The following is a 17,029-nucleotide window of genomic DNA, read 5'->3' as shown; positions in this document are numbered from 1 at the left end:
CAGAGAGAAGAGAGGGAAGCGGCTCTTAAATAAGGTGCCTCCATCCTCCTCTCTCCTCTGCTCCTGAAATGCTAGAGCATTTCCTCCTCCCAGGTAACAGTGATAAAACAAGACGGGGTGGCCTTCAGTTGCACCGGGGGAGGTTCAGGTTGGATCACAGGAAAAATTGCTTCTCAGAGTGGAGATGCCCTGGCACGGGGTGCCCAGGAGGGCTGCAGTCACTGTCCTGGAGGTGTTCAACACCTGTGGAGATGCGGCACTGAGGGCTGTGGGATGGGACAGTGGGAATGGTGGCAAAGTGTTGGGGTTGTACCTGATGATCTTAGAGGTCTTTTCCAACCTCAATGATTCTGTGCTTGCCTCCCTTCTGTTTCCAGGAGGAACAAAGGTCTGACTCAAATGCTGAGGGAAGGTGAGAACTTGGGCAGTGCTGGAGCAGGGAGAAAGTGACACGGGGCCATGCTTTGAGGATGGAGGGCCCCAGATGTCATCTCAAGAAATTTCTAGAAAGGACCGACAGAAAGAAAAGTGAAACCGGCTACAGATGGAAGCCGAGGGCCGCACCTCTCAGCCGCCGCTCTTCCCGTTCCAGGAGGGCTGCCTACTTGCTGCGCTCAGCTCCGGCGGCGGCTCTGGGGAATCCCCAAGGGGCCGGGCGGCCCCGGCAGTGCAGGAAGCAGAGCTGTAAGCCGAGGGGGCACCGCGCCCTCCCGGGAAGTGCCGGCAGTTCCCAGTCCCCGCCCAGCCAGCTCAGCGCCGCGGCTCTTTTCGGCCCGGCCTTCGCCCTGTTGAATCGTGCGTTTGCAGACGCCATGGCGGAGCCGCGGGTGCTGAAGGCGTTACAGGAGGAGCTGATCTGCTCCGTCTGCCTGGACGTTTACAGGAACCCTGTGTCCCTCAGCTGTGGCCACAGCTTCTGCGAGGAGTGCATCCAGGGGCTGCTTCGCAGTCAGCGTTGCCCGCAGGGCCTCGTCAGCTGCCCGCTGTGCAGCGCCCAGGAAGCCCTTCCTACGAAGCTGCAGCCCAACATCCAGCTCCGCAGCGTAGTGCAGAAGTTTTTGGACACCAGTGAGCAAAATGCCGCTCTTGAAGAGAAACTAAAACGTGAAGTGGAATGTGAAGAGAAGGGAGAAAGTTCGGACCTGCATGATGAGGAGATCATGTGTGATTTCTGCCTTGAGAAGCCTCAGCCAGCAGTGAAGACGTGCATGAACTGCGAGACCTCCCTGTGCCAGGCCCACCTGGGCAAGCACAGCACAAAGGCTTTCCTGACAAGCCACGTCCTGGTGGAGCCCTGTGATGCTCGTGTTTTGGCAGAAAGGAGATGCGCCCAGCATGGCAAGCTGCTGGAATGCTACTGTGTGACGGACTCGGTCTGTGTCTGCATGCTGTGCTGTGCCACCAGCTCCCACAGGAGCCATGAAATCATCAGTGTGGAGGAGGCTTTTGGCCAAGCACAGGTAAGGGGCTGCTAGGACAGCTGCCCAGACTGAGGACGCTTGAGGGAAAACCTGGGGATACGGGATATGGAGAGCTGCCTGCAGAGTGAGGCCTGAACAACTCCTGGGATTCAGGTGTGCAGGCTCCCATCTTGGGATACGTGGCTTTGGGTGTGGGCTTTGCTCCAGGTTGCCTCTGGGCTTGCTCCTTGGGCTATAAAACAATCTCCCGAGCGGTCGGTGGGACCGAGTGTTTGTGGCTTTGCTTTTAGTCCTCACTGCATCTTCAAACAGGAGTATCAGCCTCAGTTGCGTTTGTGCAATGAAAATTGATGGCAGCATAACAGAAAGGAAGCTGCTGCCACCAATAAAAAGTAGCTTTTCGTGTGGCTGTTGTGTATGAACAGTTTTTGTTTTGAGAGTATCTTCCCCACACTCATGATCATGAGTTCTGTCCAGGGGCAGAATCTCCCAGTAAAGCTTTTATGCGCTGATTTGTCGTGAGAGCAGACAGTGAACAAACTTCTGGGTCTGACCCCCCCCACCTCCATAACATTGCCCATCTTGTGCCCTTATGTCTGTACCTCATACCTCGCTCTTGTTGTTTTCTCAGAGTGATTTCCCTAAAACTGTGAAAACACTGAAAAAACATGAAGCTGCAGTGAATAAAAACTTGGAAAATCTGCTGTCACAACAGGAGAAGATAAAGGTTTGTTCCACAATCCCATAGCACTTAGAGGGTGGTTTATGCTCATAGCTGATCAGGGTTGTGTTGGTGTTTTTTTTTCCCTTTCCTTGCCCCTGGATCTCCAAGCTTTTTAGTTCCTGGTTAGTTTCTCAGTTACTTTCTTGGTTTCCCCTTTGGAGTCTGATGAGCAGTTTTCTTGTAAGACTGGGAAGTACATTTTCAGATTACAGAGGATAGATGAACTTGAATGCTGCTGTTGAGGCCATGCTTCCTCTTAGGTGGGTGGCGATTTCTTTTTCCAGCTTTCTTCAATTTGCATGCTCTAAAATCTTTAGGGGAAAGATATAAACCATCTTACAGTGATTTTAATCCTCTTTACAACAAGCAATCCTATTAGGCTAGCCTGTGCATCTAAGAAGTTGGTAGATGGGAGGTTAAAAGACCGTCCCAAAGTGTTTTGAATTTTTTGGCATGCAAATGTACTTGACTCCTTCCACCGGTAGAAATGATGGGGCTGTAAGTAGTGGAAGTCCTGGCACCAGACAAGGGAAGTACTCCCTTGTTGTCTGAAGGCAAAACTGTACTGTTGGCAGTGTCCTGTTTGGGGCAGCACAGCTTTTTGCTAACAGTGAAGGCAATTTGGTGGAGGCAGTAAGCAGTTAAAGCATTCTTCCTTACCCTTCTTTAAAAGAGCAAAAGAGAACATATCCATGGAAAACTACCAGTGCAGAAAAAGGAAAGATGCATAGCAGAAAGCCTTAAGCAAGCTTAGTGCAAGAACTGCTACTTAGTCATTGGCAGCATCATTCTGGTGCTCCTGAAAGCACTGAACTTCCCAGTATTGGAAACCCAAGGAAAGAGGAGCTGGAGTCTATCCAAAGGGAATGAGACTATTCCCCAGTTACTGCTACCAGGTGTTCTGTCGTCAGCTGCCAGATGCAGGAGTAGGGCACCTATGTCAATTGGCCCATCTGCTGTCAATGAGACATCTTGCTATGTTGCTATGTGGAAGAAGTAAATGATACTTCTCTAAGTGCAGAAAAGATCAGGCTCCTTTCTAAGTGAGAGAGAGTGTGGAAAGTGTAACATTCCATCCCTAATAGTTTTGCAAATATTTTCTCAAAAGGCATTGGAAAGATTGCACAGGAATCATGTGGAGCACTCCTTCAGGTTGATTTGTGAGCAGCTGGATAGAAGCAAAACAGAGATCCTGGGAGCCATCAGTGACATTGAGGAGCAACAGCTTTCTCAGATTGAGCCGTGGATAAAAGAACACAAAGAGATGAAGGATGCTGCCAGCCGCAGTGTGCAGGAGTTGAAGGCTCTGAGGGATCAGAAGGATCCAGTACTCTTCCTTAAGGTACATAACAGCCCTTCCCAGAGATATTGCAGCACTTGTGTTGGCCTTTGTACTGTGCTAATCCTGCTTTCATAATGCCTTTTTTACAGGGTTTGTCAGCAATACAAGCCAGGTAAGTTCTTCACTGGTGGTCTGCTGTTGCATTTCACTGAGCTGCTGATGGCTGTCAATCCCTCAGTCCCAGGCTGTCTGCCCACCTGGCACACAGGGCAAGCCCAGCTTCCCAGGCTTATGCTGGGCTCATGACGGCTGCCAGTTTCAGCACACTGATGCATGCTTGGCACCTTTCTCCTTCAGAGACCTGAAGAAGCCCCAGAATTTTCACTGATATCGTGTGTGAATCTCCGCATACAACATGACTGACTTTTCTGAACCATCAGCACCCATTCCTGTGACCAGCTTGGGGCAGTTTGTGAATATTGAGATGCCTGTGCGGACATGCAAAGAACAGATGAGCTTAGATAGTCAGAGTTGTCCCCAGCACTGCATTGCCCTCTGCTTGGCTCAGTTGTTCACTCAGCATTGGGATTGGTAACATCTTCCCATGACTCACTGCTGTTCTGATGCCTTTCTGTATGTTCTAGGAAGAGGAAACAAGTTCCTAATAAAGATGGCACAGAACTGGCAGAGCAGCTCACTATTATGGATGAATCAATGAAGAACATCATTCAAGAGCATTTCCAGCCTTATGACCACTTAATCTTGGATGCAGAGTCCTCAATGGAATCGTCATTTGGTAAGTGATTATTTCACTAAGTAAGAGGTAAGACAGAGAATCAGCAAAGCATATTTAAGAAAGGGCTGTAAAAATACAGCAAGTACACCAAGTTCCTCTAGAACTGATTGCTGACACTGCATTTGATTATTTTCACGTATGTGTGCAACAAAAGGAAAGCTTGCTCTGGGCATCAGCGCTGTGGGACTCGGAGGCACCCCAGTACAATGAGCTGTGGGTGGTGAGGTGCAGATGTCTAGGAATTTTCTGAGAGGACAAAGAGAAGAGTGTAGCAACATCTCTTCTGTCACTAGCATCAAAGTGGCACAGGAGAGATGAGCACTCCACAGCAGCAGGTGGAATTTGTTTACAAATATAAATGATTTGCTCTTTCTATCTAAATAACTGTACTCTTTTGTGCTGTTTTAAAGGATCAGCATACTGATGTGCTGTGCGCTGTAGGATCTTGTCCAGATGAATTAAAAAAAGTTCTGGTTCCCATGTTCTTGCCCTCTTGAGCAGACTTTTGTAATTACCTATCCCATTTGAGCAGTTTTAGTTGCCAGCTCACAGCTACTGAACGATAACTTACAGAGTGAAAAAAGCTGCAATACTGAAATACATTACTTGCAAGAGATAGTATGAAGGAAAACAGGGCAGGATTAACTGTGTGGCAGCCAATGCTTAGGGCTTTTTTGAGAGCTCTAGGAAATGGCTTCAAATGAAATAAGCAAATAATTTTATAAAACGTTTGCATACTTGTGCGTGGGGATTGATCCAGAGAGCGTTTTAGAACACATAATGAAGCTCTGCGGGATAATGGTGAGGGAGTTGCTGCAGTTGGAAACAGAAAGCAAAAGTTGTGTTAAAATTGTGAAATGGAAGTACTTCTTGAAACGTGATATTCACTCCCTTTAGAACTCTGTAGGAGTAGCTAAGAGAGGTGCAGAGAGTGTACTTAATGAATACACTTTTAATAACTTTGGGTTCAAGATTTCTTTCACCTTTGTTTCCAGCAATGGAGATGTATGTTGATCTGCACAACCATCTGTGAACCATAACGTGGTTTTTTTTGTTTGTTTTTGTAGCTCATGAACATCTGACTTTCAAATCACGTCAAGCATGTGGACTACATGTAGATGACACGGTGCTCAGAATAGCTGGGCCATCTTACCCATTTTCTGTGCTAATTGAAATGCCGTTCTGGGTGTACAGCACCAGCTGCTTCTCGAGTGGCCAGCACTTCTGGGAGGTGATCACCCGTGACTCATTGTGCTGGAAAGTGGGTGTCACTGATAACAGTTTTCAATGCTACCTGGAAATGTCGCCTCAGCGTCATCTCCGTGTGTTTCTAGATAAAAGACAGATTAAAGTCCATTTACTTAACACAGCCATCAGAATGGTCAGGGTACAACTAGACTGCGAAAGAAAGACAGTGTCATTTTTTGATGTGTCTGTCAAGGATTATTCGGGCTCTTCTAGGAGCTGTGTGCCCATAGCTGCAGTAATCATCCCTGCAAGCTCTCCTGTCTATGCTATCTTCAGCATTTCTCATGGCTCCCTTTCACTCACATAGTGACCTGGGGGAAAGGCTGCCTTGCCTTTCTGCTCCTTGGTTCTCTATGTTTTGAGGCTGCAGCTGCACAGACTGCCACATTAGCACAGTATAAGCCAGGCTTCAGGCCTGCTCCTGAGCTATAATAAGGTCTTTTGCAGCTGTGGGCTGAGTGAGAGAAGGAGAAAATGAGGCTCTACCATCAAATACATCTCCTCAGGTTTTTAGTACTTCTGTTTCAAGTATTGTACTTTTGCTGAACTGTATGGATTGCTGTGTTGGATGGATATTATTAAAGTAATTTTGTTCACAAAACTTGGTGGTAACCTAGTCTATTAGATATACGGCACAACGTGAATGCTACAGCACTCACAAGCAGCATTGCCAATCTCTGCTCTAGTGCACCAGCTTTTACCTCCGTGTCCTGCACAGCACTGCCATAGGTCTGTTCCTAACCCTGGGGTACCAGCAGGATGGTGGCGCTTGGAGCAGCTGAGGAGAGCGCGACTAAGCAGAGAACACCTGGCTTGCTGCAGCCAGGCTAAGGCACATCGCATCCAGGGCTCACTTGGGCACAGGGCTGCAGGCGAACTGCCGATAACACGCCTCACATGGGGGAGCATTTTGTTCACCTCAGAGAGCACGGGGCGGAGTGCAGGGGGCTGGGCTGCAGGGGGCGGGGCTGCAGGGCTGGCCCTGTGCATTTCAGTTTCGTTTCTGGCAGACTGGTGGGTGTTGTCGATCGGTTGTGCAGCCATGGCAAAAGCAAAGGAAGAATTTGGAGCCTCTTGTAGCTTAGAAGATGAACTCAGCTGTTCCATCTGCCTGTCCCTGTACAAGAACCCCGTGTCACTCCGCTGCGGTCACAGCTTCTGCAAGCAGTGTGTCCAGAAGGTGCTCAGCACCCAGCAGCAGGACAAGGCCCCCTACTCCTGCCCGCTGTGTAGGGTCGAGCTGGGGCCCACCCTGGAACTGCAAAATAACTTCCATCTGTGCAGCATCGTGGAGACGTATCTGGCCAACAAAGGGAAGCAGGACGAGGGCTTTGCGACGGAAAACGGAGAGGCAGTTCCCTGTGACTTCTGCCTGGACAAGCCCCAGCCGGCCGTGAAGACCTGCCTGATCTGCGATGCCTCCCTGTGCCAGGCCCACCTGGACAAGCACGGCGCCAGGGCCTCCCACAGGGACCACGTCCTGGTGGAGGTGGGCACGGGCGGCTCGATGGAGGAGAGGAGGTGCCAGGAGCACGGCAAGGTCCTGGAGTACTTCTGCCAGGACGAGAGGCAGTTCATCTGCGTGCTGTGCTCCATTGCAGGGTGCCACAAGGGCCACAAGATCCTCACCCTGAAGGAGGCCCATGACATGAACCTGGTAAGGGGCCCTCCTCTCACTCCTCTCCCCGAGGCCCTGCATGTCTCACTGCAGAGCCTGGGCATGGGGGCAGAGGGGCACAGCATGGGGGTGGGGGCAGGAACACTTAACCTTTCTCTGGGGTGGGGATGGGGGCTGAAGGCAGGGAGAGGCACCACGGGCATACCAGCATGCTGGTCCTATGTGCTGAGCTTTGCTTGTCATTTCCTCCTCTGTGGTGGCTGAGCAGATTACCAAGCTCTTCCTCCAAAGCGGCGCTTTTTCCTCTCACAAAAGCCTTTCGGGGCAAGGAACCTCAGTCAGATTTGATTCTTCATCTTTACATTTTTCAAAACTTAAAACTTTCCAGCTATGACAAATATCTCACAGAAAAAAAAAAAAAAACAACAAAAAACCAAAACGACAAAAAACCTAAGCTTTCTGGTGTCATTTTTTACTCAAGAGGTTTAAAAAACTGGCATGTGTGCTGCTGTGGCCATTAGTGCGTGCAGGAGGTGTGAAAACACTGCTGGAAGCAGGTGAGGAGTAGCCAGCACCAGCCAGGCAGCAATCAGAGAATCATAGGATGGCCTGAGTTGAAAAGGACCTCAAAGATCTTCTAGTTTCAATGCCTTGCTGTGGGCAGGGTCACCATCCACTAGACCAGGCTGCCTGGAGCCACGTCCAGACTTGCTTTGAGCAATGTCTAGAGCCTGCCTCATCCCTGAAGAGCGAGATTTAACATCACCCAGAAACCTGCCATCATACATTGTAACAGCACTCAGGGACTGTACCAAAGTAAGCAGCTGGGTGAGTAAGTACTGATGTATTGCTAATGTCCTGAAAAGATGGTCACTTGTTACCTTGCCCATAGATGCCACAAACACTGACAGATGTGAAAACCAAGGGTTTGGATTACATTAAGCACATGCGGAGGTTCTGAAGGGAACAGAACTTGAACAGACAAAGTGAGATTTATTCATTTAAAGAGAAATTTACTTATTCAAAGGGAAGGTTTTTAATTGATTAATCTACCATATACAAAGTCACGCATACATCAACATTAAACACTGGCTTGAAAGACTTCAAAAATTATATTGGTTTTGCCATTTTACCCTACTTTTAAAAGGAGGCAAGTAACACAGCCTATTTTAGAGCTTACTGCAACCATGGTGTTGGAGAAAGCAAGCACACATGCTGCTTCACCAGTGCCACAAACGGCTGGCCTGGTTTAATAATACACATGCTGCTTCCCTGTTGTGAAGTTCAATGCTCTTTTTTCTTCTGCTAGGATGACCTCTCTCACACTATGGATAGGCTGCTGAGATACACAAATTATTTATCTATCGCCCTCAAGGAGCTTCAGCGAAACAAGAATCAGATTGAGGTATGCACCCAGCTCACGACTAATTCAGAGCATCTTCCCTCCGTGTTTTCTAAGAAATAAATGATGGCAATAATACTGTGGTGTCACATTCAGCAAGTTGTCCTGATAGATTCACCTGCAAAGGCACTCCAGTAATTACTGAAAACATCAGGCACAGCCCCGTACAGGTGGTGGTATTGAAACTGCTCTGTGACAGCAGTTTCAAGCCAGGGCTGCACAGGGATGCTGAGGCTGTGAGCTGTGCCTGAATGGCAGCCGGTGACCTCCACTGACTGCACTGCTGTGGGCTGCCTTCCTCGTTCCATCTGGAGCCCTTGGGAACGGTCAAACCAATCCTTTGCAACTCTTCTCTACATTTTAACATGTGGTTATTTGGGTTTTAGGATCTAGTTTGTCTCTTTTGCAAGAATTAATTAATTAGGAGTGGTGCTCGCTATGAAATATACTGGCTGTTAGTATTATTACAACTGCAGAATAAATATGGTAAGCAAGGAACATAGAATCTTTTAGCTAGAACAATTGTCAAATCAGGAGGAAAATTCAGGTATCATCTAGGTGTCCAGCTCTTCAACTATCAGTACAAGTAGAAAAAAAAGATGAATAGAAAGAGATGCAGTCCGAAGTAGGGAAAACACTGATATAAGAAGCTCCCATCAAGCTTTTTTATAGCCTCCCAGCATAGCTTCTCAGAAGGAACCAGCTGGGAAACTCCACCTTTCATTGTGGTGGCAGGACTGGCAGAGTTTAGTCATTTGCACACCACAGTCTGTGCATAGCATTATATATTTTTAAAGCTTTTTACCCTGTAAATAAAGGTATTGCATTTAGCAATGTGGTTCTCACACTGCTAGCTGGATTTTATCCGATTTTGTTGCTCCAGCAGGGTAATTTTCAGAATTTGTTGTGTTTATCACATAATCTAAGCAAAAGCTTATTGTCTGCTTCCTTCTAAAGCTGAAAGGACAGATACAAATCTAGTAGAGACCCCTAGTTGAGCACCTGAGCCAGTGCACCATTTTCTTCTCTCTTCATTTAGAGCAATACGAAAGCAGTGACTTTCCTGCTGCAAAGGATGTTTGGAGAGATAAAGACGCAGATAAAAAATAAAGAGAAGAAGATCTTCAGTGATATTCAATCCAGTGAGAAATCACAACTGGCAGAATGCGCTAAACGGAAGAAAGAGATGGAAGAAAAGAGAGCTGAGCTTGTGCAGCATCTTCAGTCCTTGCAGAAGATAAAAGAACAACCAAACACTTTCCACCTCGTCAAAGTAAGCAGCTGTTCTTTGTTCGTGTGCCCGCTTCTCAGCCAGCTGCCCTTTCTGGAAATTACACTAATGATTTCTTCTTCTTTTTTTTCAATCTTAATCACAGGAATTTAGGCTGGTGCTGGACAGGTACGTTCCATCTGAAAACACTTGTTTTCCTTGAAAAAATATGATGTGGGTAACTGAGATCAAACCTGCAGCATGTGCCCCTCTGTCCTGGAACCCCCTCTGCAAAGCTGCTCCCTATTCCATCTGTGCCAGAGGGCACCATGCTCACACAACTAACAAAGATGGGGACATAGCTGCTGACCTTTCCAGTGGCCCAAAACAGCTTCAGTTTCTTTAGCTACATGGTTACTGGATTCTGGGGAAAACTACTGGCTTTTGTTAGAGATGGAGACCATAAGGGTTCAGGTTACAGACAGCAGTGCTCTCCCAGCTGTGTATCTGTGACTTTCCCACACTTAGTTGCACTGAGCAGCCCTTGGCTGCAGAGACGACCAGCTCAGTTTGGGTTCTGTTTGTGGACAAGTGTAATGACTTGACAGAGCACTTGCCTTCTCCTGCAAGTGATACATTTAATTTATAACTTACCACTTCCTAACTGACATCTGGGTGTCTGTTGTAATTCAATGGTGCAAAACCACACTGCCAGTACATTAAGTTACGTATCCACCAGGGATTCTGTTGCTGCAGTAAACTCCTCAGTCTCATGAAGGGCCAGCTCTAACGTCTAGCTGGATTCTAAAGAGCTCATCTCTGTACCTTGCACAAATTAAGGCTGAGGTTGGATGGTAAGGATAACTTAGAATCACTGCATACCTGGCGACGGTGCTGGCAGCAGTGCCTTCCGTTACTCGCAGCTCTGTGCAAATCAAAATGTAGCCTGTGGGATCAAAGCTGTTTTCCAGAAGCCTGGAGACTGTTTAATAGGTCTGGTGTTTTCTTTTTATCACAATGGTCATTGTGCTAGAACAGTGACAGCCTGCCTGCAAGAGGTCAAAGCAGCTTCACACAAAAACACTATGGCTCCTCCTTTCTCATTTCAGTATTTCAAAGGTCTTATGTGGGTCTGGTAAGTAACAGGTAATGCCAAATAAATTGTTAATTTTAACAGCTGTGACTTGTTTAACCTTAACAAAGAGTTGTTTACACCACAATGCACTGTCCTCTTTGCAGAGTCCTTCTTAATAAAAGAGTTTGTTAAATCTTCAACACTAAATGGCTTTCTGTGGTGAAATGCCTGCTTGCATCCTAGCATTTCGAGTCACAAGTTCAGGATCTGTCCGAAGATGGACGTGTCAGCGGTGGAACTGAACGAGGCCGCTGTCAGCAGCTTCCAGACACTGATGGGGGACTGCTCATCCCGCCTGGACACGTACCTGCAAAGTGTGCACAGTGAGTGTCCTGCCCTGACCCAACAGCAGTGCGTGGCTGAGTGTGATAGAGCCTCCTCCCCTTGGTGCCCAGTGCTGGCTCCTTCCCACAAAGGTTCAGAGTGAGAACTCAAGTGAGATTTGGGGGTTTCAGAGTGCAGTGTGGGCTGATGGAGAGGTAGGAGGGAAGGGGAGGTAAGGCTGATTCTGGAGTTGAAAACAAGGGCTCCAAACTTGTGTAAAGCCAGCTTCTCCTTCCTCTGCACTGGTTCCCTGCTTTCTCCTGCCTGGAAGGCAGTGGACAGTCAATCCTGATTTTGAGAAACATTTTCTTTGTTTGCCCACCCTCCTTCCCACTGAATTTACCTCTGCCCGTGGTCTCAAGTGCACAGCGCCAAGTCACAGACTTGAATGCACTGCCAACTTTGTAAAACATTCTTCTCAATCTTTCCTAGGACTACTCACTAACCAGATTAAGTGGAAGAGGTAAGTCCTTTTCTTTAGTTATGAAATAACTCTGCAGCAGAATTTAAGGCCTGTACATCTTCTGGTCCTGTGCTTTGGTCTCAGGAAGAGCCAAGCAGATCCTAGACGTGGACATCCAACCTTTTGCTGTGCCCCGCTGCATTAAGTGAAAAGGAATTGTCTTGGGCTGCATATAAAATATATAATATAGCTGAGAACTTGTTAAAATACATTTTTTATTCAAATATTAAACAAAAGATGGCAACAGAACCAGAAAACTAGCGGGCTGGACATATATGTGGAAATCGTCATTTATCTCAAAATAGGGGGGTCAGATCTATTAACGTCACCTGTTTTGTTATTTCCAAGATGTGATCTATGTTCTATGAGGCACTAACACTCACTGCTGTCTCTTTACAGTGAGCATCCAGCTGCTGGTAGCAGTTCAAACAGTAAGTGTTCAAAAATGCTCGCTGTTCCTCAGGAGGCTGGCATGGGGCTGTGCATCTTGCAGAGAAAATATCTCACCTAAAAGTGTCAGCAACATTTTTTTGTATGTTTCTCTTCTCCATGAGAGAGGTGAGACCAGCAGAAGTGCAGCCTCTGGGCACAGTTCACAAGATCTGCAGAAATCTGTGGAAACTTGACAGAGAAATTATTTATCTTGAGCTTGATGGAGAGGCAGGTTTTGTGTTGGTACTCAGTAAATGTCTGAGCCTGCCCCTGGGAAAGACCAAAGAAGAGTTCCCTGTGAGCAAGACCAGTGCCTGAAAACATCCAGAGACAAATTCAGATGCTGCAGGAGATATTAAACCTGTAAACAGTATTACTCCTCAGATATCCATAATGCACAAACAGCCTTCTGCTGGGTAGGAAGTGGTGTTTGTCCTATAAATTTTTTCTAAAGAAAACTTGTGTACAAGTTAGTTGAAAGATTTAATCGTTGCTTTTCTGCAACTGAAGTTCATCTTACAAAATAAGTTTTGTTCTGTTTCTTTGTTTTTTAAATTCAAAGAAGAAGTGACACTTTCTTCACCACTTTTTAAGTTTTGGAAGGGAAAAGATTCCATGGTGACAAGCATTTCTAATGGATAGATTGATGATAAAATTTCACTTTGGAAGGGATGTAGAGGATTGAAAACAGTGCTGTCTTGTCCTAACTGCAGATCTGTTTGTTTTACCAGGCAAATTCGGGAAGAAAAAACAAAAATAATGCCATAAATTTCAGTAACTGGAATAGATGGAGAGCACAAGAGGTAGGTGGTACCACTAAACTATTCAATACAGTTTAAATTACACAGCTCAACTTAACAATATGGCTGCTTTGGCTTTAACAGAGCCAGCCTTAGATTATTACAGTGTTACAGTTATTATTACTGTGTGAATCTTTTTCATCTTGTGTATTTCTACAGTGTAATACCAACTGAAAGGATGAAGATGTGGACAAAGTGAATGGTATACGTATTCCTGGAAGATAGGGAGATGCCAAAAAGCTCAGAACACGGAGAGAAGGAAGTTAAAGATTGTCCAAAGAGTTGTTTAACTCCAGGTTGCCGTTAAGTGTCTTGGTCTTCCATATGAACCTCCTATTAAAAGCAGTTCTATAGCAATGCAAATTTTGAAAAGAAGTGTCAAGTATTAACATGAACATAAGAAAATCTCCAACTACAGCATCTTGTAGCATTAATGTTTCTCCTGTCCTATTAGTTGAAGTGACTGCGTTGCCATTTTACAGTAGCGTAACCAAATAAAGAGCTGTAGATATAAACAAGAAAGGCTGTTTGATTTCATACCATCAGTGGGGATTAATTGTTAGGAACACTGCTTGTGGCTGTCTGCAGTAGAAAGCTGTTCAGGACCGTGGCTCTATTTGGATAACCACACGTAACAAGTGATGGTTACAGCAAAGATGGAATTGTCTTTGTATGATAGCTTAGTCAGCCTCTGTTGTGGAAATGTTTTCATGGCCTGAAGCAGTGATTGAGCACCTGGTGGGAAGGCAGGGCCAACCCAGGGGAGTTCAGGTGCATACAACCCAGGGGAGTTCAGGGATGGAGCCAGGATCCACCCCTTCCCAGACCTCATTTAAGGGTTGGCAGTGGAGGTGAGGGCATCTTGCTGGAGATCCCGGCATACCTGATGCCTTCTGAAAGTAAGCAGCTTCTTTCCTTTATTTCTGTGCCCGTGGCTGTTGAGTTTCAGCAATTCCTCACTTGTTGCAGCCTAGAACCTTGCTGCTTTGCTGTCATTGTCATGCTTTCTGTTGTGTTACAGCCTCCAAGACACATTAAACACTCGTACAGACTTCTCAAAGAGCCATGCAAAATACCGTGGCCATCCATCACTATATGAAGGGACTGAAAAAGGCCTGATCCTAATGCAGAACCTTCTCTGTTAGTGTCCTCTCCTTTTGATGTGACAGAGAGATGAATGAAATCAGTGGTTTACCATGTGAGGACTGTGTGCTGATGGGGTGTGCAATGAAATTGCTGATCTCCACTCCCTTTTCCAGTACAGATGGAAGTGCATGTTACATTTCATGTGGCTAGTGTGTCTGCTTTCATACTCCAATTTCACATTCTCTGGTCTGTGTGGCTGCTGGCCTCCATTTTGAGCATTTAAAAATTATATATGGTGTCCTCAGCACTCCCAGTAAAATGAAGAGACTTTACCTGGTGAATTTGCACAAGATGAATCCCTTAAATAAGAACACTTAAGATTAAAACAAAACCAACCAAACGAAAACACTTTATGTATGTCATAAAACTCAGCATCACAAATGAGCTTTGGAAAGGTGATCAGCAAACGCACCTGGTCTTCTCAGTAAGTTGCTGTTGTAGGAGCAGTGCTAATGTCTGTAATGCCTTCCCCTCCCTTATTTCCATGCCATTGTTTTCCTTTGCTTCTTCTGAAATCTGGGAAGTGCAGAACTTAGGCCTGGGGAGGCACGGGGCTGTCTCCACAGCTGGGCCATGCCTGGGAGCACTGCACACCCAGTGAGGTGGGCAGCAAGTGTTACACAAGCACCACTGCTCCCAGCACAGCTCCTGATGGTTATCACTGCTGCATTTTCCAAGTGATCTGGACTGGAGGGACTTAATTGCAGGGATTAAAAACGATCGAGGCGGCAACATCTCCTTTCCAGATTTAAATGGACTGCAAAACTGCTGTGGATCTGCAGCCTTTGCTCTGCTGCATGCTTCTGCTGTCAGCGTAACAGAAACTGCATGGCCAAATCTTGGGAGCTCAGCAGTAGCTCAAGGTGACTTTGCAAATGTTCCCTACCACTGCAAGCCAGCAGGACATAAAGGACAGCTACTCTCAACCACTAAAATAAAGCGAAAGAAACGAGCCAGTCCCTCAGTGCTTTTATTACTAAGGCTGCTCTCTGCCAGGTAGTTACTGCTTTCACCCCAAGCAAAGGAGCCATGACCAGCAATTGCAGCTCAGCGCTGCTGCAGGCAGCAACTCACTGTGCTGCTGCAAATCAGTACAGAGTGAGAGGTTATTCAGCAAGGTATTTTGAGTAGCTCCATTCTCCCCACCTCACTGCATCTCTTCAGTTGGCTACACTTAGCAAATGTCAGCACCTCCATATCCCATTGTGAAATATCAGTTTAGTATTTCCCTGGTGTGGACTTGTGTTACAAACATCTTCCTGTGTCCCAGGATATATATATATATATATATATAATATATGTATTAGAGTATTAGATAGCAATCAGAAGGCAATAATTACCTGAATGGAACTTGCATAGCACTTGATTTGAAGAGAAAAGTTCATGCAGTTCTTCACTACTAGATTTACCATACATGAATTTGTAGCACTTGCCAGAACAGAGCAGAAGAAGGTGGCTCTATTACAGGCTAAATGAACATGAACGTAGAATCACAGAATCATCATGGTAGGAGAAAACCTCAAGATCATGAGGTCCAGCTCTCATCCCCCCCATGCCCAGTAACCACGACCCTCAGCACCACACCTCCATGGTTCTTGAGCACCTCCAGGGGTGCAGCACCTCCTTGGGCAGTGCGCCATTGCCAGATGAGAACTTTGTAACTGCTGCTAAATGGCAAAATCAATAATTTCATTTCATTCAGATTGGAGAAAACATATTTTTCAGTACTGCCACAGGCTCACAAAGCTTTTGGATGAAAACAAATATTCAGGAATGCAGATTTTCTGAGTTAGACACAAAGCTGATGGTGGAGATTATGTCTGACTTGTAAGATTAGCAGAGATGAACTTCAGAGAATTTGACATGAGTCACATTTTTAAAATCCCACAGATTAGCCTTGAGGAAGCAAAGAGAAGTGAAAGGCAGTGAAAGGAATGTAAGAAAGCACACTGGAGTCCAGTAAGTAACTAAGCCTTGTACTCCACAGAAACACTAAAAAATGTAACACTTAGCTTTTTTATTCTAGGAGACCGTACTGGACTCTGGCATTCACTGAGAGCTCAGCATTTCTGCACAACTATTAATACAGAGCAATCTCTCTTAATGTAACTGTAGAGATACAGTCCAGAGATATGGACAGAGCTAATTTCTTTTTTATGTCTTTACGGCTTAAGTATTTTGATTACCTAAATAGTCTGATTAATTACAACTTCCAGTATCTATTATGCTCCCTTCCCTCCATCCACGCCATTTTTATTTGGCCTTTGTCTCATCTTTGATGGAAACTTTTGAGAGTGAAATGGCTGACTTTACAGCTTCTTTTTGCTCTTGCCAAGCATGTGGCTGAATTTATAATCAAATTTTAAAAAAAAGTGCCTTTCAAAAGCCAGAACATCTTTCTGCTACTTACTTTGATGGGCTTTCTAACCAGGTCGGATGCACCACATCTCAGCCTGGCACCAGGGCCTGCTCCAACCAGCAGCTTAGACCAGCCCAGGAGCACCACCTGGGTTTCCACACTGGAGATGTCAAGACGTCCCGCAGAAGGTTGTTCCAAGTCCCTGGATTGCTCACATTGAAGAAGTTCAGGACAGCTTAACATTATTTCTGTTTTGTCCTTATTTTCCTTTACGTTGCCCAGTGCCATTTGCTATAATACCAGCAGCACGGCTGTGTGCAGTGAGGGTGGAATTAAAGCAGAGTGCAGCTGGGTGGGTGACAGCTGTCTCTCTTACCCTGGCTGGGCTCTCTCCAGAAATGCCTGTCTTCCATCTCCTCTGGGTGATCAGACAAGCTGCTTGCACACAGAGGCAGAATTGCACAAGCTCCTATAAGCTGATAGAGACACAACTCTCTGTGCAGCAAATGAAGCAGTGCTCATCTTCTCCATCTGCAAATTCCATGCAACGTTCTGCAAATCCGAGCCTGAGGTCTGTTAAATGACAAGTTGTACAAGGAAGGACAAGAAAGAAGACGTGTTTCTAGAGGCTTTCACCACGCCCAGCTGTCCCACACTGGAGCTGTTGAA

The 17,029-nt window shown here is 46.2% G+C and overlaps 2 protein-coding genes across 3 annotated transcripts; both read left to right on the top strand.

Moving 5' to 3' along the window:
- The first annotated feature begins 328 nt into the window (after positions 1 to 328).
- Positions 329 to 6,072, top strand: LOC122164287 (E3 ubiquitin-protein ligase TRIM62-like). Its single transcript, XM_042826169.1, has 6 exons — positions 329 to 1,460; positions 2,053 to 2,148; positions 3,254 to 3,487; positions 3,577 to 3,599; positions 4,072 to 4,223; positions 5,291 to 6,072. Exons 1-6 carry the CDS (start codon positions 471 to 473, stop codon positions 5,776 to 5,778), a joined length of 1,983 nt encoding a protein of 660 aa, XP_042682103.1. The 5' UTR covers positions 329 to 470; the 3' UTR covers positions 5,779 to 6,072.
- A 389-nt stretch (positions 6,073 to 6,461) lies between these two features.
- LOC122164512 (E3 ubiquitin/ISG15 ligase TRIM25-like) lies at positions 6,462 to 13,373 on the top strand. Of its 2 annotated transcripts, XM_042826599.1 has the most exons (9): positions 6,462 to 7,128; positions 8,399 to 8,494; positions 9,531 to 9,764; positions 9,868 to 9,890; positions 11,020 to 11,159; positions 11,593 to 11,623; positions 12,023 to 12,054; positions 12,787 to 12,858; positions 13,015 to 13,373. In XM_042826599.1, the coding sequence occupies exons 1-8, from the start codon at positions 6,514 to 6,516 to the stop codon at positions 12,813 to 12,815; spliced, it is 1,200 nt and encodes a 399-aa protein (XP_042682533.1). In that variant the 5' UTR covers positions 6,462 to 6,513; the 3' UTR covers positions 12,816 to 12,858; positions 13,015 to 13,373. The 2 variants fall into 2 exon arrangements, with proteins under 2 accessions (XP_042682533.1, XP_042682534.1); XM_042826600.1 differs by lacking the exons at positions 11,593 to 11,623; positions 12,023 to 12,054; positions 12,787 to 12,858; positions 13,015 to 13,373 and having other exon boundaries at positions 10,941 to 11,104.
- The last annotated feature ends 3,656 nt before the right edge of the window (positions 13,374 to 17,029 follow it).

This window comes from Centrocercus urophasianus, unplaced genomic scaffold (genome assembly GCF_019232065.1).
Source record: "Centrocercus urophasianus isolate 14NV4802_14NV808 unplaced genomic scaffold, USGS_Curo_1.0 seq_26, whole genome shotgun sequence".
In the NCBI taxonomy this organism is placed as follows: Eukaryota; Metazoa; Chordata; class Aves; order Galliformes; family Phasianidae; genus Centrocercus; species Centrocercus urophasianus.
This window is presented reverse-complemented; position numbering and strand designations above follow the sequence as displayed.

Excerpts from the sequence above, each read along its gene's own strand:
- LOC122164512 (XM_042826599.1), top strand. The coding sequence starts at position 6,514 with ATGGCAAAAGCAAAGGAAGAATTTGGAGCCTCTTGTAGCTTAGAAGAT. Across the intron at positions 9,891-11,019 it reads TTTAGGCTGGTGCTGGACAG|CATTTCGAGTCACAAGTTCA; the intron begins GTACGTTCCATC and ends CTTGCATCCTAG. Across the intron at positions 11,160-11,592 it reads GTACCTGCAAAGTGTGCACA|GACTACTCACTAACCAGATT; the intron begins GTGAGTGTCCTG and ends AATCTTTCCTAG.
- LOC122164287 (XM_042826169.1), top strand. The coding sequence starts at position 471 with ATGGAGGGCCCCAGATGTCATCTCAAGAAATTTCTAGAAAGGACCGAC. Across the intron at positions 1,461-2,052 it reads AGGCTTTTGGCCAAGCACAG|AGTGATTTCCCTAAAACTGT; the intron begins GTAAGGGGCTGC and ends TTGTTTTCTCAG. Across the intron at positions 2,149-3,253 it reads CACAACAGGAGAAGATAAAG|GCATTGGAAAGATTGCACAG; the intron begins GTTTGTTCCACA and ends TTTTCTCAAAAG.